This window comes from Lacerta agilis, chromosome 1 (genome assembly GCF_009819535.1).
Source record: "Lacerta agilis isolate rLacAgi1 chromosome 1, rLacAgi1.pri, whole genome shotgun sequence".
Lineage (NCBI taxonomy): Eukaryota > Metazoa > Chordata > Lepidosauria > Squamata > Lacertidae > Lacerta > Lacerta agilis.
The window spans coordinates 46,842,361-46,867,724 of record NC_046312.1 but is presented as its reverse complement, the minus strand read 5'-3'; the positions used below and the strand labels follow the sequence as shown (position 1 = coordinate 46,867,724).

General features: G+C 38.7%; 1 protein-coding gene across 23 annotated transcripts in view; it reads left to right on the top strand.

The window, feature by feature from the left end:
* Positions 1-25,364, top strand: part of GPHN (gephyrin) — a 235,191-nt gene that overhangs the window by 163,368 nt on the left and 46,459 nt on the right. For 9 of the 23 annotated variants that reach the window (XM_033147666.1, XM_033147695.1, XM_033147633.1 and 6 more), the window contains 3 exons: positions 2,931-2,987; positions 5,566-5,637; positions 11,348-11,389. The exons of 5 other annotated variants lie outside the window; for them this stretch is intronic. In XM_033147666.1, coding sequence (XP_033003557.1) covers positions 2,931-2,987; positions 5,566-5,637; positions 11,348-11,389 — 171 coding nt within the window. The remainder of the gene's footprint in view (positions 1-2,930; positions 2,988-5,565; positions 5,638-11,347; positions 11,390-25,364) is intronic. 9 more of the 23 variants (XM_033147657.1, XM_033147749.1, XM_033147729.1 and 6 more) reach the window with 3 other exon arrangements.

Below are 25,364 nucleotides of genomic sequence, written 5' to 3'. Positions count from 1 at the left end.
CTGTATCTTCTGTAATGTACAATTGTCTGTATTTTGGAGCCGATATAAAAACCCCTTTACTTCATTTTATTCCACACACCCCGCCCTTAGCTTGTTGTATGATCTTTTTTCTCTTTCTTTGCTTTTCACTCCCAGTTGTTTATTATTTCAACCCACTGCATTTTGTTATCTGTTTTATTATGTTACCTGACTTCCACTTTTCCTGTTATATAGTTTCACCTGTTTTATTTCTCTGACCTAGGTACTTAGCAAACACAGTGTCTGAATTCCTTTTTGAAAAGACAATATTGCAACAAGCCTTTTCACTTGTGGGTTTCTCATTTTCTGTTATATCTTTTCTGCTTACACTTGTATGCATTCTATGAATTTCTAATCAAAACACTTGTGCAATATGCCATTTTTATAAATGGGGAATTAAGGCACAGAAATAATAATAATAATAATTTATTTGTACCCCGCCCATCTGGCTGGGTCTCCCCAGCCACTCTGGGCGGCTTCCACCAAACATTAAAATACATTTAAAATATCACAGTTTAAAAACTTCCCTAAACAGGGCTGCCTTCAGGTATTTTCTAATATTAAGCCTCTAGCTCAGAGCTTTCCAAACTGTGCGTTGCGACACATTAGTGTGTCGGCTGCAGTGTGTAGGTTTGTTACAAAAACGCTCCCCATGCTCCTCCCAGGGCTGGAAAGGGGTTAATTTAACCACTGGCTTGCTAGTGAAAGTGATTTACTTTGTCGCAAAATTATGCATGTCTAAAAAGTGTGTCACCAACATGAAAAGTTTGGAAAGGCCTGCTCCAGCTCAAGGTTAGAGAGTTAGTCTTATGACCTATTGACCTGTTGGATGACCAGAGTCTGCAGCTAACTACTTGTTAGCCAGCGAAATGACAAGAGATCTGCCCATCCTTTTACTTTGTCTGAAAATGTGCAATTTACTTTGAACCAATTGGAATCTTCCATATTGTCAAAATGAGTTACCTTTTAAGACTGTCTATTATTGGATGACATCAAATAGTGTCAGCTCACTTTTGCAACGGAATTGCAGCCCCATGTATTCCATAAGTCTGCTCCAGAATGTTGAGGAACTTCTTGGAGCAGAGTGGGTGGGGCCTGCAGGGAAGAGACAAGGAGGCAAGGAAAGGAAGTTCAGAGGATCTTCTGTGGGGGCCTATGGTGGTGAGGAGGGGAGGCAAAAGTCCTGTTCCATCTAGTAGGGCAGCATGGGATACAGGGCCGTCTCATCCATTTACTCTGGTGGCGCGGTGCACCAGGGCGCAATGGCCTGGAGAGCGCCTCCGCCCTCCAGCCCCGCTGGCAGCGTCCGCCAGCAGCACCCGCCGGCTGCCCGGCGAAGCGCGAGCTGGCCAGCCGCGCTGCACCCTCCGACTGCCTGGCGGAGCGCGAGCTGCCCGGCTGCGCCGCACCCTCCGGTTACCCAGTGGAGTGCGGGAGCACGAGCCGCCCACGCCGCGCCCTTTGGCTGCCCGGCGGAGCGCGGGAGCGCGAGCTGCTTGGCTGCGCCGCGCCATCCAGCTGCCCGCAGGAGCGCGAGCCGCCCGCCCTCGCCTCCCATCCTAGAAGCACTGGAAGGGTGCGCAGAGCCCCGCGCCGCTCCAGCGCCACACCCCTCATCCCCCGCTCGCCCACCCCCCTCCTGAGGGGCGGCAAGCACGGGAGACGGCATGTTGGGAGCGCCGGAGGGATCGCTGCACCACGGCGGCCGATCTCTTTAAGACGGCCCTGATGGGATGTTATGTGTTCCTAGTACAGTGGTACCTCGGGTTACAGATGCTTCAGGTTACAGACACTTCAGGTTACAGACTCCGCTAACCCAGAAATAGTACCTCGGGTTAAGAACTTTGCTTCAGGATGAGAACAGAAATCGTGCGGTGGCGGCAGGAGGCCCCATTAGCCACAGTGGTACCTCAGGTTAAGAACAGTTTCAGGTTAAGAACAGAACTCCAGAACGAATTAGGTTTTTAACCCGAGATACCACTGTATTGCCTATTTGCTTTCCAGTCCATTCTAGTAGGAACCTTTTCCATTCTTTTACATAAATTTAAATGTTTCATCTGAATCACATACAAAACTTTGGACTTGATATTATTTAGTAATCTTATTTACCATTTTTATAAAAAAAATATAAATGATAAAAATGAAGATTCTTTAGTGTATAACTTTTTTCTGCTTATTTTAAATTTTCTTCCTAGCAATATGAAAGCTTGATAAGCAGTAGCTACAGAACTGTTTCTTCATTCCTCTGCACAATACAGAATTACCGTAACATAAGCAAGGAAAACAACAAGGAGGCTCGTATTGAAAGCAAAACTAAGACGTGTCTTGGCTATTGTTAAGTTGCTGTTGGTATGGCATTAAAATTTTCTGGCTGGGCAGCAAAATTATTTAATTGGGAACTAAGGACTGTGTCTAATATCCTAATTTCTTTTAACATGGGGCAGCTGTATATAATTCTGCCAGTTATCACTAATATTTAGCAGGGCTGAAAGCTTTGCAATACTCATGTCTCTAATTTGTGTGCTTGACACTCTTCAACCATCACACATAGCACAAGTTCACTGACCTGGCTTAAAGACAAAGACATTTGTCCTATCTTTGTGTCAGTACTTCATTCGTCATGAACCAAATCCAGGATTTCAAATATATTATGGTTTATGTATTTTAAAAAATATTAGGAACAACTATAGCATGCACACTTTCAGTACTGAATCCGTAATTAAAGAGAAGAATTCAGCAAACGAGTCATAATGTGATCCAGAAATAAGAGTCTGTGTCCTTGTTCCCTAGAAGTGTGTCAGAAAGTCAAATTGATGTCTTGCATGCACTGCTAACTGACTGTGTGGAAATTTTTTTAAGTTCACTTTTTTCTTTATTCTTCTGTCTTTTTTATCCATCTTCCCCCATTGTAGCAAATTAGACGCCCGGATGAAAGCAAAGGAGTTGCTAGTAGAGTTGGATCCCTCAAAGTAAATATGTTTCTAACTTTTATTTTGCAAGTTTTCTTCTATAGCCTACACTTTTATTTTGGAGGGAGCGGGGAGGGGAGGCAGAGGGTGGGGCTAATATATTTCTCACCATTTCATTGTTTTTATTTCAGTGTTTTTATCACTGTTGGATCACATTTTGTTTGTTTCTGTGCTACACAAGAGCCACCATAATGCAGTTAGCTGAAGGCAAGTTGCCAAGTGCCTAGCTCTGGATGTTACTACGTATTGGGGAGGGGGGATAGCCGAAGTTTCCTTAAGGAGCCTACCATTTGTGAATAATTAACACTTCTCTGATAGATGGCAAGAATAAAATTATGTTCATGCTACATTTTTATAAAAAAAATATATGACACGTTCTCTTTTAAACCTACTTAGTGGCACTAAAAATGGCTTAGTTTCATTTATTTAAATAGGATAAGGTTGCTTAAATTCAAGTTTTGTCGTTTAAGTGATTTGTGGATGAAGTCAGATTAAAACATGCAGTTTTCCTATTTCAAATATAAGATTGTTGATTGACTTCTCAGTTTTTACTTTGTACTTCAAAAATACTCATTTTGTAAACAAATTAGCTGAATTTGTTGTGTGCGTATATGCTTAAGAGTGAAAATGAGAAATATAGGGAGAGAGATCTTGTGAGACATTTCTGAATAACAAGGTCGTTAAAATTACTCCAGTGCTAGTCTGGTGAGCTGGATCCATGCTAAATTAGTTGCCTTTTGATTTCCACTGAAATCAAAAAGACTTAAATCAAGGCTAACTTTCCCCATTCGTTTTAATGGGAACTAAGTGCAACTAATTAAGTCAAAACTGTAGCAAAATCAGTCAGTTTCCTAAACCAGTGTCCATCTATAGTTTATCACATTGAGTTCCAAGATTATTATTTAATCTGCCCTTGCCCATAGAGTCTTCTGAGAGATGCTGTTGTGTTATTTAAATAATACATCTAAAAATCCAGTTTATCGATTCAAACACATGGCATGGCATAGGTTACCTTATTAATATTTTCAGTAATTGTGGCCTCTCGTTTTTAATCCTTGCACTATTTCACTTCTCACTTCAGTTATTTTTTGCACCACATGAAGCACTAATTTTCTTTCTTTTTTCTGCACTCTCCTTGCCAATCCTGCCTTCGCAATTTTTTTTCAAAAATATATTTTGTGTTTGTTTGTGTGTGTGCGTGTGTATCACCTTTATTCCAGGACAAGCCATCCTCTCTTTTCTCTTAATACTACTCTATACAGCTGCTCCGTGTGAAAGTGTTGTTGCACTGAGCATAAACAGGGGGAAGGGAAAAGTGTAATTATGCACCTATTTCCCATATTCAATTCCATACAATTTATTTCATAATGGAAAAAAGGAAAAAGTTGCTATTACGCTTATGTCAATGGTGGTGAAAGGCAACTACAACATTCCTCACTGTCTTTCTGTGAGGCTGATTCCCCCCCCCCCTTTTAATTTATGGTTGTGGTGCAGTCAAGGATATACTTTGCATTGTTAGATACTTTTGCTGCAGTGGACAGAACAAGTTTCAGTCCACATTTAATGGAAAATAAAAATAGCCATTGAATATATATGTACATAATTAACTGTGAATCCAGCTTTCAAATTGTATTCCACCCCCCAAAAAAGATTTATCCTTACCGCAAACTTGTATGCAAGATTTGTAAGTTTATACTTGAATAAATGCAGTACTTTGGGTTTTGAACTCAGTGGATTGGATCCTAAGATCAGTGAAAAGAAGGAACCTCTTAGAAGCAGCTTTTGCTATTTCCTCCCCACCAGAGCCAACTGCACCACCCCAGGCCCTTCCAAGGGAGGGAGGGATGGCAGCCTCAAACCAGGCATTCATAAAAGGTGTGTCTGCCTGGTTTTGAGATGATCCCGTCCAGCAGCCCCATGCTCCACATTGACTGTCTGAAGAGTTTTTTCAGAGGTTCAGACTACTGCAGCAGAATGAGGAGATGGTAAACTTTCCTTCTGTGAACTCCCATGCATTCACTTACCCTTGGATCCAAGCTGATTTACCCCGTGTCTTTTGAAATTTAGGTCATCTTTCAAAACCTATTGATACTTGTGTTAGATTTCTTAATTCTGTACTTCTCTACCAAATATAAGAATTGTTGCTGTTAGCATTCAGCAGTAGCCAATTTAGGCATCAGAATGGGCTATGAACGTTTAGAAATTGCATGGAAGACCCTATTTTTGGTACACCGCCCACTGAAAACAATCTGCAATATTTCAGCACTCTCCTTGCTACAAACAATGCTAGAAAATTAGGGAGTTTGCAAAAGGCAATGATCACTAAACAACCTGTATTTACTAATTGAATTAACTTTTACATGTTGAAAAAATAATTGCTGATTTAACCAAATGAATTGCTTTTCTTGTCAGAGTATATGGAGCATATATTTGTGTTGATAAAATGTTTGATGTATTGCAAAGGCAGTGAGAAATGTGTTTTGCTATGATCTTATCTTTTTTTATAAAAAGAACGGACAACAAACATGAAAAGAGAATAGGTATAATTTTCAATTCATTTTCTGATGTTTACATGTAGCTCCATCGAAAGCTGGAGGAGCTCAGAGATCACCTAGAAGGAAATGTCAAAGGATGCTCTCTCCGAGTAAATGTACGATTTCACTCGGTGATTTGTTTTTTTAAAACTTCCGTTGGCTGGTAACACCAAATCTGATTGGTTTGTCCTCTCATCCCCATCTTTTTTCCCTTTCTCTCTTTTCCCTTCTTCTGTTTCTTTTTCTAGCTGGGGTTTCATTCAAATATCCATGAAAATTTAGCATAATTTCACAGGGTTTAATTTAAGAAAACCCTAATATGCGTTAAATATTAAGTAAATTTTGGACTTTCCCATTGAACAACAACAAAAAATCCTTTCCAAAATTAAATCATCACTTGAAGTCATTTCCTAATTGTAAAGCAAGTTTCAAGGCTAGGGTGGCTAACTTGTGATCCTCCTGCAGGTTGTTGGACTAGAGTTCCCATCATTTCTGACTATTGACAATGGTGGCAGGGGTTGCTAGAAGTTGGAAACCAACAACATCTGGAAGGCCACTCCTACCCTAGGCATCAGGTTAAGTCATGGGTGGGGAACCTTTGATACTCCAAATATGGTTTAACTCCCCTCCACCAGCGGTCAGGGATGATGGAAGTTGTATTCCAACAACATCTGAAGATCCAAAGCTTCCCCAGTCCTCATTTAAATGAATACTTTTTAGATCATCTGTACCTTTGCTTTTTTACCGCTTTCTTTGAAATTCTTTGTTTTTAACTTCTAGAACTGCACTAACATTACAGATTTACAACATGGGGAAAAAGTGTTATTCCTGGCAGCTAAGCTATATATTACATGCAGTTGGTTAGTGAGGTTTACTAAACTAAACTTAGTTTCACTAAGTTTCGTTTAGTGAAAAGCAACCTCTAGGTGCTTTTCCCCTCATGGAAGGGACAGCAGCTTGGAGCATGTGGTCTTGCATGTACAATTAGTAGGACGCAAAGGGATTAAGCAACTACATGTAATGTGCAGTTTGGCCCCAAGTCTAGGAATAGCAGTGGCAGGAGTACAAGAAAAAATATCACTTCTAGTTCGACACAAAGCATTACAATAAAAACATGGAAAATGCACCAAGTTCTGAAAATAGAGTAAGAATCTGAACTGGGATAACTATAACCAGATCTCCAATTGCACATCTACCACTTTACAGTAATGTCTACATACCCTTTTTCATCCATTGTCTTCAAGGTTGTGGATGCATTGTTTAATAGATCCCAAGTTTGATTCAAGATCCAGAATAGTAATGTCATTGACAGAAAGTTGGATGTTGTTGTTTTTTAAATCACCAAATATATACCATCTGAACACAGAAGTCAAATTCCAAGGGTCAGATGTAAGGAGATTGTGCTGCTTTATTTTCCCCAAATGTCAAAGAATATGCAGAATATCAATATTTTGCTATTGTTTTCTTTGTTTGTTTGTTTGTTTGTTTTTTAAAAGGTCAACAGAATATGCAGCATCATTTAGATTCTCTGTTAAAACTACATGTGCTAATGATGCCAATTCCAGAAAAAGAGCTAGGGTAGAAGCAACCTTTTTGGGATTTTCCTCCCATTTTGAATTCATTCATTCTCTGAAGAAAATGAAAGGCTAATTCTTAACTCACATTCTCCCATGTCATCATTTTTGCAATAATAATTAACACATAGACAGAAAATTGAATAGTGATCCTGAGTTTGGGGAGATATTGTTTGAATTTTCTCTCAAGTTGTAGTATAAAAGCAAACCATAAACTACTCATAAATTTTGATGAAATGGTTTGAGATTGAAACACATAAAATTGTTCTCTTTCACACTACAATATTTAATGTTGCTGAGGATAGTTACTTTATGGACAAAGAAAATAGCAAAGATTCCACAGGTGCCATGAATAATCTTGTGGTGGTTGGGGTTCATCTGACAGATTTCATATGGCGCTTGCAGCATATGTTTTGCTTATGAGGATGGATGGAAAAGAAGATGGACTCACTGATCAAACCACACAGTGATACAACCAAACAACGATGCAATGACAAAACAACAATATAACTATTTGTTGAAATAATCTGAGACAAAAGCAAAGGGGGGAAAGTAGGTGAGACTTGAAGTTCATTCTCATATATACCAGCCTGGTTTTGGAAAAGGATTTATTGCAGAAGTACAGTGGGATAGATGTATGGTATTTTAAGCATTTTGTTTAATAGCTTTGGCTACTGCCTCTCCCAAATAAATTGAAAACTAAGGTAATTCATAATTCTGTGCCTATTTAAGGTGGAACCTTTGCATTGTTTCAAATGCTGTATCTGTTGCATTAATTAGTGGCCTCACTAATAAACCAAAAGGACATTTTGGCTGTCTCAAACTTTTAAAAGTCAACCTTTTAAACATGCTAAACATTTCCAAAAATATTAAATTAAAAGGACCCTTTTTCATTCTGAATCTTCTTACATCACAGAAAAAAAACATATCCATAGTTTTGTGTAAATTAAGCTCTTTATAAATCAATGAATGATAATACTTTTAAACATTTTAAGGATTATGCACAGGCCCCAAGATTTGTTTTGTATATGAGGTTTTTTCCCTTTTTTAAAGATCTCTTTCTGAGTCACTGTGCTCTTTCCACTTCAGTCTGTGCTCCAGGTTCTTGACATTACCATCAGATTGCCCAAATGTTGCCTAAACATTGCCAAAGGACAGCCATTAATGATCAATAACTAATATTAATAATTAATAAAAAGTAAAAAAAAAAACTAGGGAAAATAGGTGTGAATATAGTGGATTAGATGCATATGGTTGAAAAGAGTAACAGTATAAGCCCTGCCCCAGCTCTATGCTCCCTTTAGAATCTAGGATAGTGAGCATGTTTTTTTTAAAAAAAAATTCATTGGAATAATTGGCAGCAATTAATTTAATGGAACAACGTGCAGGGTGTAAATTAAAGACACCATTGGAGTAGGTCTTCATCTGCCTCTGTTTCTCAGTGACTGGATTTAGGGGTACTGTTTATTCCCTCAATTATGTCTCAGGTTTAAGAACATTTAGTTCTTCATCGGTGGAAGCAATTAAGAATTGCGGCAAATACTATTTGCTTTTTGCCATTCCTATCTCCAGTTTGGTTCTGGTTTGATTTAGCGGTCATTTTACACTGATTGAACTGACACCATTTTTCTACCTGTCTGTCTACCTACTTATTGTTTACATTTATATCCTGTCTGGAACTCAAGGCAGAGGACATGGGGTTCCCAGGCAGTCTCCCATCCAGGCACTGACCAGATCCCAACCTCCTTGGTTCAAGCAAGGCCACTGCTCCATATTCCTTCAAACCATGCCTTGAAACCCTCAAGTAATACTGGCCCTGTAAGGGAGGTCAGTATTATTATACCCATATTGCAAGCGTGCAGGCACTCAGGCTATGAAACAGAGGCTTTCCTAAGGGAGTTCATAAGAAGAGAGACAGATTTATCTTGGAACTTATCTTTCATTCAGATATGATTAACAATTACTGACATGTGATGCAGTAAACTTTTGAACTGTTACTCCATTTTCTAGTTGTATATAGAGAAAAGTACTTTAGTGTGTTTTTTTCAAATGATGAAAATATATTAGCATGAAAGGAGGCAAAGGAAACTTTTATGGTAGCTAATGTCAGCAGGAATAAATTTCTAACACTTAAAAGGCAAGTTTAGCTTAAGCATAATGAGACAACAGAATAATTTGACCACACAAGTAATATAGGATTCCTCTCACCACAGGCTTATATATAAGCATATATATTAACATAGTTTGCTGAAATGTGTATATGAATAAAGGAACCAGAATAGCTCAGAATAGCTCTATCATTAAAAACACTTGCATCAAGTCAAACTAAGAGAACTCATCAAAATAAATTTGTTTTGGATTACCTCCTTATCCTGTGCAGTATATTATCCTAAAACAACTTCTGATATCACAGCATAAGCTGCCTATGTGAAAACGGACCACATGGTTTACAAATGACCATTTTTGTGCTGTTTATTCTTATTTCTCGGGGTTACTGGGTTCAGTATCCCCAATAATTTCATATGCTAAAATCAAAGTCAAATACTTTCTCATGGCATAGTATAAGAATGATAGCCAGAACCATTTAATGTCATAACACCATGTAACAACAACAACAACAACAACAACAACAATTTATTATTTATACCCTGCCCAACTGGCTGGGTTTCCCCAGGCAGCTTCTAACAGAACATTAAAATGCAATAATCTGTTAAACATTGAAAGCCTCCCTAAACAGGGCTGTATATCAGTGTGCATATGCTATATTATGTATAATGGATATATGTAATGACACCCACCTGAAATATTTTAATTGATTTAATCACCACATCTCAGGGTGGTTCACAGGCTTAAGTTCTTTGTGCATCTTCTGAGTATGACTAATGATCAGCAAGCCCTTCTGATCAGCAAGCCCTAGGCTCTGTGGTTTAACCCACAGCACCACCCGTGTCCCTTTACAAGTTAGTACTAGTGCTTTAATCTGAGCCTGGAAATTGAGTAACCATTGTAATGGATGCAAATTCAGTTTCATGGTTTTTGGAGATTTCAGGGATGTGGTGAAAAGCACAGAATGCCTGAACAGGAATGGCACTGCCTATGTCATGACACAGCATCACACCCAGGGCATGCTTGTGGGTTTTTGTTGTTGTTGCTGCTGCTGCTGCCTCAAATACTGCAAAGCCTCTTACCCCTGTAAATGTTTTGAATCTACCCACCCTGGCAAAACTGACAGGCACATACACACCTTGCAATTTCATGAGGTACAAATTATACCCTAAAGTGAAGGGGAGATTTTCATCACACTTCTCCTGTAGTATGGAGTAGAACCTTAGTCTCACAATGCCATTTCTGGACCCGTCACTCCTAGGGTTGCCATATTTCAAAAAGTAAAATTCCTGACACCCACAAAATTGTTGAGCTTTTTTGGGGAAGCATAACGCAAGAATAGTGGTTTTCAGCTTTTCCACTGCTTTTTCCACCGCGTTGCCATACACTTGGGTTTTCCCTGACATTTTGCCAATTCAGCAAAATTCCCCCCAATGCCATTTTTACACCCGAAAATCAGGACATGTCAAGAATTTTCCTGAAGTATGGCAAGCCTAGCCACTCCAGAATGGATCAGTGCCACCATGACTCCCAATTCCCACTCCAGCAAGAAGTTTTGTATGTCCTTCGCATGCATTCCCACAGATGAACATTTTCCCTTGCCAGTTAAGACTGTCTCAATCAATTGATCCCCTGAAACTTTAGGCTGGGGATAGGGAACCTGTGGGGTGGATAATGAATACATTAAGGCTACAATCCAAAAACAGATCCCCCAAATCAGTTTAATTTACTCTTGTGTAAATATGCTTATGATCAGGCTGTAGAATTTCAATAATAGTAAACCTGGAGTATTTCCCCATATAAACTAAGAATCTTCAAGTTCTTTTGTATGCATATAGCTTTTTAAAAAGTTGAGAATTATGGATTTCTGAAATCAAGATAATCAGTCATCCCAGAGAGTGCTTCTTATTAGGAAATAAAGTAAGATGTAAGTTCAGTTTTAAAGTACTTGTATTTTAGAGTTTCCACCTTAAATGGCCTAATCTATAAAAAAATATACATGTATGAAAGAATCTGGTTTTAGGAATGAAATGAACCCCCTGCTAATGTCTCAGTGCTGGAACCACCTAGACAGAAAACCTTCTAAGACCTACTGTGCCATCATTTCTTTTTTAACAATGTTTTCTTTTCCCCACTGCACAACCAGGCTCGGCTCCCTTCGTGCTCATCCACCTATAGTGTTTCTGAGGTATATTTTGCACGTGTTCTGTCACAGTCAAAATTGTCACTCATCACCCTTTATTTTATTTTATTTTATTTGGTCTTGCACCATACACAAGTGAGGAAAAATCAGTTTGTGCAATTGGTTCTGCATGATAACCTGCAACCATGTCCAGCATGGTTTAATACCACCATAGCAGTTTGAAAACACACTGGTGTAAATGCCAACACTTACTGCATAGCACCATATCTTTAATAGGAGACACATTTGATAATCTATGATTATGCTGTGTAATTACTACACATAAACATAACATGCTCTACAGCTTTTTAAAAATGTTCCTTCCACAAGTTCATGAACTCTGATGATAACAAGGCCATCCAGAAATTAAAAAGTGCCTTCAGATTAATAATCACCTTTTTATATATGAATTACTTTGAGGATATACAGATTTAATACTGAATATAGTCACATTAAAATCATTTGCACACAAACTATTCCTGTGTATTTGGGGATAGTGGTATAATTGCTTGTTGTTTCATCCAACAATGCTTTTCCTTAATTCTTCTTTTTTTGAAATAGAATGCTTGCAAATATTGGACAAAGTTTCTCTATAATGGGAAATATTCAGAAACACAAATCAAATACACCTGATAAATCTCTTTGAAACAGGATTTATGATGTAGTATCTGTTCCTTTAAGAAAGCACTGTAAGATATTTTAGGTATAATATCTATCCCAGAAGCTGCCAATGCAGCACCTCTATGTGTACCAATGCCTCCTGTGGTTCCCATGAAAAGTCTCGGTAAATATCCCCTCAAAGATTCCCAATGCATGAGAGATTGTTTGCTTTTCCTGCTCAGTTCCCATCTGCACTACTAGCTCAGCCTCTCCTCCCTTGACCACATCTCCTTAAACATGCCCACATTTCCATAGATGGCAAAACTGGACACTTGCCTGAGCAATTCTGTCCTGAGCAGATGAGAGGTGCAAAGAGCTTCTCTGTGAGCAGGTTTGGCTGGTTTAGGTGCCTTTTTCCATTTTGGAGAGGTTGGGGGTGGGGGACATGCCTGCATTATTTCGTGATTTCTGCTCTTTTAGATGTTGCAACCATTTTGTCTTATGCCACACACCCTACAGCAGCCATTTTGTGACTGGTGCCTACGGCACATTCTCAAAACTGCCAATGTGCCCAATGGCCCCAAAAGATTGCAACCCCTGATCCATCCTATGCAGATGTCTACTAACAAATTACTATGCATCCTTTGCTTTTCAAACATCAGAACATAACTTATATAGAAAATGTATACAGCCAGCCTCCCTCCTGTGCTTACAGAGACTTTCCACAGGTAGACATAGAAGAACTCCCCATAGGCATTGTTTTCAGCCCTTCCTTCCCACCTCTAGCCAGGTGTGGTGCTCCTGTGGTAGGCAACACATGTGGCTACTTCCCAATAAACGAGGCCTCCTCTTACCTTAGTTATCCACTGACCTGCTCTGTACATATACTCATGTTCACTTATTTATGCTCTTTGTGGAAGTAGGCTGCACACCAGAGGTCTGGAGAAGATCAGATTACTGGAGAACTAAGTAAGGTGTTGAAGGAACTTGCATTATAAGGAATAGGCAGGTCTGTTGCAGTACAGTCAGCAGAGTGGCAGCATGCCTATTAAGTTGGATGAGGACTCATTAGAATGCCAGTGGGGATCCTTTTTAAGTTAGAAGAACTCTTTATATATGGGAAGGAATGGATCGTGCTAGATATAATTACAAATGTTTGCTAAGTATTTACCAGTGTAGCCAATATAGCTGGCTGGATTTACTTTTCTTCCATAGAAGTCAATGGTTATCTCTAGTCCATGTGGTTGGAGATAGGTCAGTTTTATCAAGAGAAATGATGCAGATTGTACAGTAGTTTGCAGCCCTGCAACTGCGTTCAGTGCCTGGAAAATGATGCTAAGCTCTTTTTAAAAAATCCCTTAGCTCACTAAGAGGTGTGATGTTGCACCAGTTCAAGGGTTCCAGGGACATTGTGCACATAGCAGCTGAATGCCTGTGACAAACAGCAACTGTGTTGTGCATGAAGAAAGCACCAATTTATCTGCCCTGTTCTGCTACAGAGATTTATAGCCTAATCCCAGCACTGACATGAGAGGACCAGTCACTGTAGTGCTGAAATTCTCCTGTCCAACCATGTGAACTGCTCTACGCATTTAAAAATATACTAAAGTGACAATACATCAGATATTCAACGTTTGTTTCATTATATTGTACAATTGAAAGGGCTAGAATTAGGGTGTTTTTTTACCACTGCTTTCCTGAACTTTAAATACATGTGGCTTTCCTTCCCCCCAAAATACATGCAGTTGCTCCATATTAAAAACACAGAAGCCATTAGTACCTTTATCTTCAAAATAAGATGATATGAGAACTTATAGAACAAGGTTTTATCTCTCTCACCCCAACTAGGCTTGCTTTGTTTGTTTCTTAAATAGGCCAAATATTTATTGTCAAGTTTCCCTACCTGCCAGTTCCAAACAAGCAGGTACATAAACTCAGTTAGCCTTATTACTTGGGTTGATTGAATGGGATATGGACTAATGAGACTACTCAATATTTTGGCAAGCTCTGTTATTATCAAGTCAGCTTTTTAATCCCTATAACAACCCTGAGCCATTTCACCCTGAGCTTCATTTTTTCCTGCCCCTTACTAGGACCCAAAGTAAATATTAGAAGTTGAAAACATTTTTTTCTTGTTTATACATGGGGAGGCATATACAGGTTTAGTCTTGACTTAGCTAGAATCACTATAATAAGCAGTGGCAACTGTTGCTTTAGTTGATGTGCTTATCTGAACACCAGCTGCTGGAGACAAACAGGAAGACCATAATCTTAATCACCTGCATAGTTGCACCCAGTGGCATTTGGTTGGCCACTGGGAAGCACTTGCACACATTAGGCATGAAATACAGAAGACCTGAGTTCATCCTGTCATGTTTCAAATCTTGCACTCAAAAGTGGGCTTCTGATCTAGTAGACACTTCTGCTAACAGAAGAGGGAAAGATGCTTGGGGTGGTTTTTGTTTTGTTTTTCCTTATTTCCCCTTGCAGCCCTCCTCTACCCTGTTCTGAAGGGTCCCCCAGCTCTCTGGGGCAGATTTTTTTTTGGGGGGGGGAGTGATGGAGGCTGCATAGGGAGAAAAAAATGGCAAAAATTGCCTCACCCCTTGTTCCATTACCAGAGGTATCCACTGATTCAAAAGCCATTCCCTGACTGCAATGCCACCAGTTGGACTGTACTACTGACATTTGGAAAATGAACCTCTGTATGTATTTTCATGGAAAACTGAAACTCCTGAGATGACTATATTCCAAAAGGACTGGTTATATGAGTTTTATGTCTTCTTTGAAGTGAACAGAGACATAATACATTTTGTTGATTCCTTAAACAAATTTATTAATCTGCAGGGTTTATGTGACTGATTAAAGTATAGAATGTTCTCTACAGACATCTGCTGGTGCATATGTTGTGTCTTTGGTTTTTCTAGTGAACACTGTTCGTGGGAAACTATGCATATTCTTGCATTAGCAGATGCCTCTGTTTCCATCTTCTTTTTCTTGCATTTTAAAAAGTCACTTTTACATGTCTTCCTTTATAGTTGATCCTGATGGATATTCATGTTCTTGGAATTGTTCCATCATGTAAATGCATCGCAAACTTTCAACGCTGTTAAAGCTTGTTGAAAGTTAATTTCACCCATGTCATTAAAAGGATGAGAGCTTTAAATTGCAAGAAACGACAATGAACTATTTCCAAGAAACAACAACAACTTGGGTTTAACAGAATGAGTGTCTATTATAGTTACAGGATACTGTATTTTTATGGGATCTTTCCATAAATTATCAGTTCCTTGCATTGAGTGAAATAAGAGCCTCTACCAAGATAATAGCTATAGGGAAGCGTTCAACATGACACTGTTCTGATTGTTCTATCAGCACAAGCATTTATGCTTGCCAGGCAAAATGATGCCCCCCTCTACTTTCCCTGCATGTTTTTCTGGGGGTTCTCCTGATCCTCCAGAGCAGATTTGGGGGAGGCACAAGAGGTGCACAGCGGAGGAGAGGGGGGAAGCCCTACAGTGCTAGCAGGAGCCCTTGCATTGGCTTCTGTGCAGGCCCCAATATTTCCTTCAAAGACCAAGGGCACCAACTAAGTTGATGCATACATGAAATGAAGTCCTCTTGCACTATGAGATCCCCTATGCTGCCTTTGGATCCCCAAATCTGCTCTGGAGGGTTGATGAAGAAGGGGGGAGTCTTGTTGCACAAGCAAATCTTGTTTCCCAGTGGCGTGAGTGAGCTCACAGTGCCCAGGGTGGGCACACGTGCACTGGAGGGGCAGGGCATATAGGGTGGAGGAGCCCGTTGAGGCATCCCAGCCCTGCCCACCCACGCGGGGGAAGCGCTGCCAGCTGATGCGGCACTTGGTGACTGCAAAGTGGGCACCCCCACACCGGTGCCCCCATCATGGCCCTGCTTGGTACTCCTCTCCACAAGCGTTGGTTCTTCCAATGCTGTGTGTGTGTGTGTGTGTGTGCCTGCTTCGTGCCCCCTCAAAAATCCATGCCCAGAGACACGGCCCCTCTGGCACACACACACACACACACACACACACTGCCCTGTACGTACATACCCCACTTCACACTCTTTTGAATTCCAGCTTTACTAAACTAAGGTTTGTATTCAACTAAGTCCTGTTCATTGAAATTAATAAACTTAAATTAGTCATGCCCTTGAGCTTCAGTAAGTCTACACTGAATTGAGTTAGTGTTGAGTCCTGAGTAAGACTAGCATTGATGACTTCAAGATTGGATTGTTGCAGTGTACTATGTGTGGGTTTCCCTTGTGACTGATCCAGAAGCTGCCATTAATGCAGAATACTGAAGCATGATTGCTGATGAGAGTGAGACTCTGTCTGAATATAATATCTCACCTCAGATATCTGCTCTGATAGCCTATTTCCTACTTGGCCGAGTTCAAAAGCTTACTGTTTGTATATAAATCCCTTAGCAGCTTGAGACCAGTTGACTTGTGGGATCACCTTACCACTTTGTGGGATCACCACTTAACCACTTTGATCTGTGAAACTGCCACTATTACAGGTGCCACAGCACCTACAGTTTGGAACTCCCTGTCTATTGACATCAGGTAGGCACCTTTGCTGTATTTTTTTCAGTGCTGTTAAATACACATTTTGTTCAGGCAAGGCTATCCAGGCATGTAGAAGTTACATGTGTTTTATCACTTTTGGGCTAATACTGATTTTAATCATATTGAGAATGCTTTTAAATACCAGTTTTAACTATTTTTTAGAATTTTATTGTTTTATAGTTTTGTAAACTACTTAAAGGTTTTCTTACAATTGAGTGGTATATACATATTGTTAAATACCACCCTATATCAAAACAAAAGCAACAGCAAGCTCTATTGTATGGATTCGTAATTTTGATATGTAAGATAAATTTCTGTTGCAGTGCATCTGAACAACACACACACAACTTTAGAAGAGATTAGTTCTTGTGTGCAGAAAACTGATTTAGACATTTAGTTCTGACAACAGAAGGGAGACAAGACAACTTGGAAGAATTCTGAAGCCTTTCCCAAAGGAAAATAAACTGTTACAGAATAGCTGCAACCAAGCTGTGTTGCAGCTTAATTGATTTGCTGTATATATAAATATATATTAGTGGTTAACTCCACTAAAATGTTTCATAATCTCAAAATGTTATACAGTACATTACTTGCATTAAATAGGGTTACACTTTCAATATGCCACCAAGACAGTCCTGGACCATTAAAGTTCTGCTTTTCCAGTTTCCTAGTATGCAGGACCTATGGCTATATTATGACACTCTATATTGACTTTTATTATTAGCTATGGTAGAATTTAGTAATCTCTGAGAAAGGTTGACCCTTTGATGAATATTCTCTTATGTATAATTCTTGTCAAGGAGACTTTCAATACACACACTTTTAAACATGCAATCATAATTAAGTGTAGCTCTTTTGGTCATAGATATATCAATTCTTTTTTTAATGACATTTCATTAAAATTTTCTCACTTAAAATATTAGATCACATTAGCTGCACTCATGTATAAAATTACTTGGCCTTCAGCTCTGTATTTTATACAGTGTTGCCTATAATTGGTATGTAATTGAATGGTCCACACTGTGCTTATTTATGAAACTCCCCATAGATAGTTTTCAGTGGACACTTTGTTTTTTTATATATATCTGCCTTTGTATCACAGCCATTTACTGTCACCTTCAGCTTTCCCTTTCCTGTGACTATCCATCTCTTTCTGGCTTCTTGCATGTGCTATGTTTGAAAAATGCTGAAACAAAATAATGAAGGAAGCCTTTCAGTTTGCTTGCGGAAGGCACAGCAGCAGTCAAATATATATCTGCCAATACTATATCATTTCAATATACTCCAGTAACAATATCCTTCAGTTTCCAATACGATTTTGTACAATGAAAAAATAAATGTGGATGAGCTGGGTATCCCCTGTAGTGCCTTGTTGCCTCTCACAGAACAAGGAGGGGGAAAGTGTTTATAAAATTCCTGCAATAAGACTAGAAGTGGATTTGGTTTTTTTAAGTCAGCCTATTCTATTTTATACAAATGATAATGCTATCTGAAAGGCTAAAAAGTCAGGAAAATTCAAGACAAATAAGCTTTTATATCAAAAGTTTGCATTTGTTTAAAGACAATGATTATCATGGAGAAAAACAACTAATATTTTACAGCTTGCTCTTTTATTTGGCACTATTTCAAAATGACTGTTGTGATAGAGGATGTTACTATTTAAACAGTGGGTTATGTTACCCTAAAAGAAAAGAAGGCATAATATGCAAATAAATAATATCAACTATTGGCAGGTAAAGACACTGAGGGGGGACCCCATCATGAATAAAGTTGATTTTTTAATTCAGTATTTTGTATACATCTTTTAAAAGTTTCTGGCTTGAAAAAAGCAATAAAATGTTGTTCACAGCCACAACTACCAACAGCCTTCAGACTGAAAATAAAACATAAATGTATACCGTGAAATCAGTTCTTCTTTTTGCATTCCCCCCCTCCCCCGATATCAGTTTATATTGTTGGAGAAGTTGAAAGTAAAATGAGTCGTTTTCAAAAAGGGGTCATGAAGTATATCTGAAATCAATCAAGATATTTCCATATTGATTAGAAAACCAAAATTAAAGAAGTATAGAGTTAGATGACCAAGGGCCATCTAGTTCATCCTTCTGTGATGCAGGAATCTCCAACCTCTGCTTAAAACCTCCAAGGAAGGAGAGTCCACCACCTTCCATGGGAGTCCATCCCACTGTGAAACAGCTCTTACTGCCAGAAAGTTCTTTCTGATGTTTAGTCGGAATCTCCTTTCTTGTAACTTGAAGCTGTTGGTTCAGGTCCTACCCTCCAGAGCAGGAGAACCAAGCTTGCTCCATCAACCATGTGACAGCCCTTTGAATATCTGAAGATGGCTATCATGTCTCCTCCCAGTCTAGAACCATTTGTCCCTATTGAAATTCATTTTGTTAGTTTTGGCTCGGTTCTCCAATCTGTTAAGGTCATCTTGAATCCTGATTCTGTCTTCAGGTCACTATAACTTTAGAAATACCTGACATGGTTGATATGAAAATAGTTGACTGACTTCCACACTAGCTTGAAAGCTGATATTTGACACATTTGAAATCCAGAGCATCTTGACAGTTTTATGTTTGTTTTATGTTTTATGTTTGATTGTTTTTAAACCTGAAGATAAGACACATTGCAATCAGTCTTTAGTAGGATTTTTAGTAGCATTTGGAAAATGTTTATTTTCTTCCAGAATGCAGAATTCCTACACGTGTGCTTGTGCATATACACAGATGAAGTGGCTAGAAAATAACATTTTCCATTTACTTTCTATTTGTTTATTCAAACTCGTACTCCTCTCATAACAAACTGCCACACCCCACCCCAATCTACATCAAGAAAAGCTTACTTGATGCTTTAGGTTTTCATCACTGCATGTTAAGTATCTGTTAAATATTCTTTGGTGTTGGGGTTGATGCCTAAAGTAGGGGATAGTATATCTGTACAGTGTAAAGTGAGCTTATGAAAGGGTTTTGTTGAAAGGATATGTAGATATCCCAGCTTGGAGTTCTTCATTATTTGGGACAAATTGCAAGTAATGTTATTTCAAAGGAGTGTTTTAATAAGTTTTGTATTACAGGGCACCTCTACTTTTCTAAAAGCCTATGCACAACTCCTTGCAGTTTGTCATCCTTTTTTCTGTGCTTTCCGTTTAATTTGTTCGGTCATTATGCAATGTAATCTTTGGCATGTTTACTTGGAACCATGTCTCAGTTTGATGGCAAGTATTGCAGCTTTAATAGCTTAGTTAAGAAACGACCCCTTCACTAGAGGGGATAGCTGATTAATAAACAATATTTCTATTTTATAGTACAGTCATACCTCGTGTTATGTACGCTGCAGGATGCGTATGATCAGGATACGCACTGCGGCGACCCGGAAGTAACAGAACAGGTTACTTCCAGGTTCGCCGCGTCGCACATGCGCAGAAGCCTGCAGTGACGTCACGCGCACGTGCAGAAGTGCCAAATCGCGTCGCACACATGCGCAGACGCGGCACTTCATGATACGGATGTTGCAGGTTATGAACAGGGCTCCAGAACGGATCCCGTTCGTAACCAGAGGTACCACTGTACTGTAGTTGGTTATTCTACAGTCTATCCAAACATTTTTATTGTTTATTTAATGTCAGTAACTGAGATCCAAATGTCTATCTTAGGCATGCCCAAGAATTTAGACATGCCTAGTGGAACATTTTTTTCTTTGAACAACAGACCATCATGACACATCATGAACTGCTTGTGCGCATTTCCTATGTGAAAATAACAGAGGGAGCAGTTGTTTAAGGCATAAGCACATACCCTCCAACATTCCTCAGATAAAAATAGGAATGTTTCTCACACCCCAACTGATCCTCCTCGACTCCCCATTTTTTGTTCCAGCCCCCCACAGAGCATTTCCTAACAGAAGAAGGGTGAGTGCCACCACCACTACCCAATGGGGGGACACACTCTCCACTGCCCTAAGAAAACCCCTTAATCCTGTTTTTTTCCCCTTACTTTATTCTTTGGTAGATTTAAAAAGAGAAAAACACACATCAATAAATACATTTTAGAAATGTCTCATTCTTTCTGGGCTTTTCAGTAAATAGGAGACTTGCCAGCAGCAATACCAATGGAGAAGCGACCAAATCTGTATCCAGGACTGGTCCAAGGTCAAGCTCCACAACAAAGGGTCAGCCAAGAGGAGAGGTTAGGGTTTCCATCTGGTGTTTAAGGCACCACCTTTCCCTTGGACTCCCTTCCCATTCCCCCTCAGTGACGGAGGCTGAACTCACCCTAAGTATAAGCAGCCCCTCCTGTGCTTTATCACAGGATCCCAGCCAGCATGGTATAGTGATTAAGAGTGTAATCTGGTGAACCAGGTTCGCTTCGCCGCTCCTCCACATGCAGCTGCTGGGTGACCTTGGGCTAGTCACACTTCTCTGAAGTCTCTCAGCCTCACTCACCTCACAGAGTGTTTGTTGTGGGGGAGGAAGGGAAAGGAGATTGTTAGCTGTTTTGAGACTCCTTAGGGTAGTGAAAGGTGGGATATCAAGTCCAAACTCTTCTTCTTCTCACCTCCATATAGAGGTACAAGCCTGGGCCCTTCTGGGCCTATCCTGATGAGGACTTTACTGTCTGGGACATTATTTTATTATTATTGTTCTATTATTTATTAAATTTGTATACCACCCTTTACCCAAAGGTCACATGGCGGTTCACAACATATAAATACAAAATGAGAATGCAAAATACATAATAAAAGCAAACACATTTAAAAGCTTGTTGAATATTAATCAGCCAAAAGCCTGGTTATAGAGAAACAGTTTTGCATGGCACCTAAAAATACGTAATGAAGGTGCCAAGCGAGCGTCCCTAGGGAGAGCATTCCACATACGGGGAGGCACCGCAGAAAAGGCCCGTTCTTGTATTGCCACCTTCTATACCTCTCATGGAGAAGGAACACAAAGAAGGGCCTCAAATGAAGATCACAGGATCCAGGCTGGTTCATATGGCGAGAGGTGGTCCTTGAGATATTGCAGACCTTGACATGACACCCTCCTCTGATGAGGACTTCCCTGGCTAAGACGTAACACAAATCCAAGGGTGCAATGGTTCTTGCTTTACAGGACACCACTAGGGGTAGGAAAGAAATTTGATTTTGTTTCAGTTTCAACAAGAAACTACCTAATTCACACTTTCCAAAATAATTCACAAACTGAAACACAGTTATCCTTTGAAACTCACATATACTAGGGAAATGTGTTGCAATACCTACACTTTGAAACTGCTTATTGATATCAGCCACGTGCCTTCACTGTTACTCCTTTTTGGCCCCTGCTAAAAACATTTTTCTGTAGACAAGCCTACCCAGATATTTAGAAAGTTGATGCGAGTTTTAATCTGTTTTTATTTTATTGTTATTTTAACTTTTTGGAAACCTTAAATTATTGTTGTTAATTCTTCTTACTGACAATGTTATTGTTTTATCTTTTTTGTAAACCACTTTGAGATTTTTTACAATCAAGCACTGTATAAATATGAGATAAAATAAAAGTTATATATTGGTGAGAATAGCACACAAAAATACATTACACTTTGCTTGCAAAAATCTGTACATTAGTCAAAACTACAAACAAAAGTGTCTTGGAGCATAAATCAACACTAAAATTCTGATATATTTTTCATGAGGATTTTATGGGGGGGAAATCGCAAACTGATGTTGAAATGTGAATTGAATTTCAAACTGAGAAACTGAGCAGTTAATTCATTCCTAGACACTACACTTTAGACATAGTTACTGCACAGTATGCAAGTTAAGAATGAAAAATATCCCCCAAGTACATACAATTAAAATGGACAACCTTACTTTTTTGTTTTCATTTCCATCCTAACTTAGATATTTACATACTTTTTGGGAAAGGTGTATATAAAATATTGGTCAGGACTTAGTTGGTGATCTGGTAGAATATCCAGTCTTAGATCGGGGAATTGGACTAGGGTGATTCATTTATTCTTTCCAGTGCTGTGAAAAGCCTATGTCCCTATGCATTCTAAATTCAAATTTTGCTTGGTATTTTCAGAAGAACATAAAAACACTATAATCGTATATTTATTTTAGCTTCCTGGGCAATGAGAAATTATACTATATTGCTAATCATGTCTACTTATTCTGGAAGTATTCTCTTAGCTCCCATCATGTGCACTTTTAAGTCAAACTTCTTAATACCTGAGCTCTACTACCTTTCTCCAAACTCAGCAACAATAACTGCCAAACTTGTAAAATAATAAACAAGCATTCTGAACTTTATCAGTGTAATCTCGCAATGCTGTACTTAATGTATTATTCAATTTATCCTCCATTTTGCAACCCAAGTTATTAGACACCCTCTCCACCTACATCATATAACTACCTTACCTTTGCTCATTTCATGTAGTAGGATTTTTGTAGATCTAGCCACCCTCAGCCCATAAATCAGTTTCCTGATTTCTCCAGTCTATGGCATCCCTTAATTGTGCTGTATTGTAGACTTATATTTGTATGATCTTGTTTCTTTTCCCTGTTCCAATCCTTCAGATTAATGAGGTATTAATTTTATGCCTGCTTTTATTCAAGATGAGTCAACCACTGACTACTGCCAGATAACGCCTGTTAACTGTTAATATAATTTGGAAAAAACTCATGCAATCTCTCTGACACTGTTTCAATCTAAAATTGTTAAATAGATCTATATTAGATACCTATTATTTCTTACTGGATTTGGGAGCATCAATCTTAATATGCAATCATTGTTGGTGATTTTTCTCTTTTTTACCAAAATGGTAAGAGGGCTTACTTCTTTAAAATAAATATTACATAAAGTTTTTGAGCATGGATCCATTCTTCATATCACCAATATCTATTAAAACTTCTTCTTCCCTGATAGATAGTTCAGACTTAACTATATCTAGATGAAATCAGGGGACACACACTTTTTATATGGGACCAAAACAAGAATTCATGATGTATGGCTGCACATGGAAGCAAGGAGAAATATGGTTTACTATTTTCTTTCCCTAGCTGCATGAGAAATAAAATAGGCCTCACTTCCATGAACATGATTGATATAGGAGGAAAGTAGGACATATATATCTGTCAGTCTCCTAGAGTTGTGACAAAAGGAGAAAATGTATGTCTGCCTCTGCTTTTCAAGAAGATAGAGTAATGCACAGTACTATACACCTCTAATAAATTTTCTTCTTTTTAGGGAAGGGAAGCCACTATAGTCTAAAAAGGGAGATACCGTATTTTTCTGTGTATAACACGCCCCCGTGTATAACACTCCCCCTATTTTTTGGGACTCAAAATTAAGAAAATGCACTATGCACTATCTGTGTATAAGACAACCCCTTATTTTAAACTTCAAAAATTTAGGAAAAAATATAGTCTTCTACACGGAAAAATACGGTAATTGTGTAGCATGCCTTAATTCAATTTTAGTTTCTAAACCAGAGGTGGGGAAATGGATCAAGCCAGAGGGCTGAATCCAGAAGGGGTGAATCTTCTCTAGGCCACTTTGACAGGTGACCTATCAAGCAGGTGTTTGTTAACTTTAATGGTTTTAGAAACTGCATTAATTTGCATTAATTTGTTTGACCATTTTCACTTTCTGAAATCTTTTTTACATGGTGCTTACAATCACTCTTACTTTATTAGTAGGAAAGCAAAAGCCTGTCCCTGAAAATGTGTAGAAATAGATCATTCTAGCTGCTTCACCAACATATTAAGTTGCCAGAAGTGTACAGTATTACATCAATATTCTGGAATCTACAATGTTTCAGCCCATTCTAATGCAATGTGTTTGGCCTATAAAGTACTTTTAAGATCAACACAACACCCCCCCCAGAAGATTGAACTTCTTTGTTTTATTGGTATTTTGATGGATCCCGAGTTGATATTCCTGCTGAAAAACAATCAGTACTCCTGTCACAGCACTTCTTCCATCAACGTATTATGTGTGGGTGATTACTTTGGAGCAATGTGATTTAGCACTAAAATGAAATTAGCCTCAATCCTGTGTTACTAGCTTGGTAAGCATACAAATATAATGAAGGAAAGGTGTAGTCCTGCTTCAAGCAAATAGTCTTTAATGGAGCAATTAATGCCTTTTAAAAGATTGGATTTTGCTTGAAAATAAAGAGTTGCTGAAGTTGGAAGGCTTCAGGAACTTGGCTGGTTGGCACGCATATTTATTACAAGAAAAGAAAGGAAATCATAAAAAATTTACAGATCATATAATTAAAAAATCACTATTTAAAATATGGGAGGATTATAAAATCTACTTGAACCGAAGACACCTTGGTGGGCATCACTGTTAGAGATGACTGCATTAAATAGGCGGGCTGAGGAAGGAAAATGGTTAACATATCAGGAATTAATAACGAAGGAAAAAGGTCAACTTGTGTTAAAACCATATGAACAAATTAAACAACATTGTGCAAGCTGGCTACATTACCACCAGATACAGAGCTTATTTAAAAAGCATAAAGAGATAGGTTTTTTGGAAAACAAGTCTAAATTGCAAGAGCTTTTAGTCGATAGTTCCAATAAATCGCTAGCGAAAATTTATAAATATCTACTAGAATGGGAATTAAAAGACGAGGAAGTGAAATGTGTGAGAGCAAAATGAGCCCAAGATTTAGGAAGACCAATTTATAGAGTGCAATGGGATAAGTGATTGAAAGTTAATATGAGGTTTACAGCCTGTATTGGAATTAAGGAGAATATGATGAAATTAGTGTATAGATGGCACTTAACCCCAAAGAAAATAGCA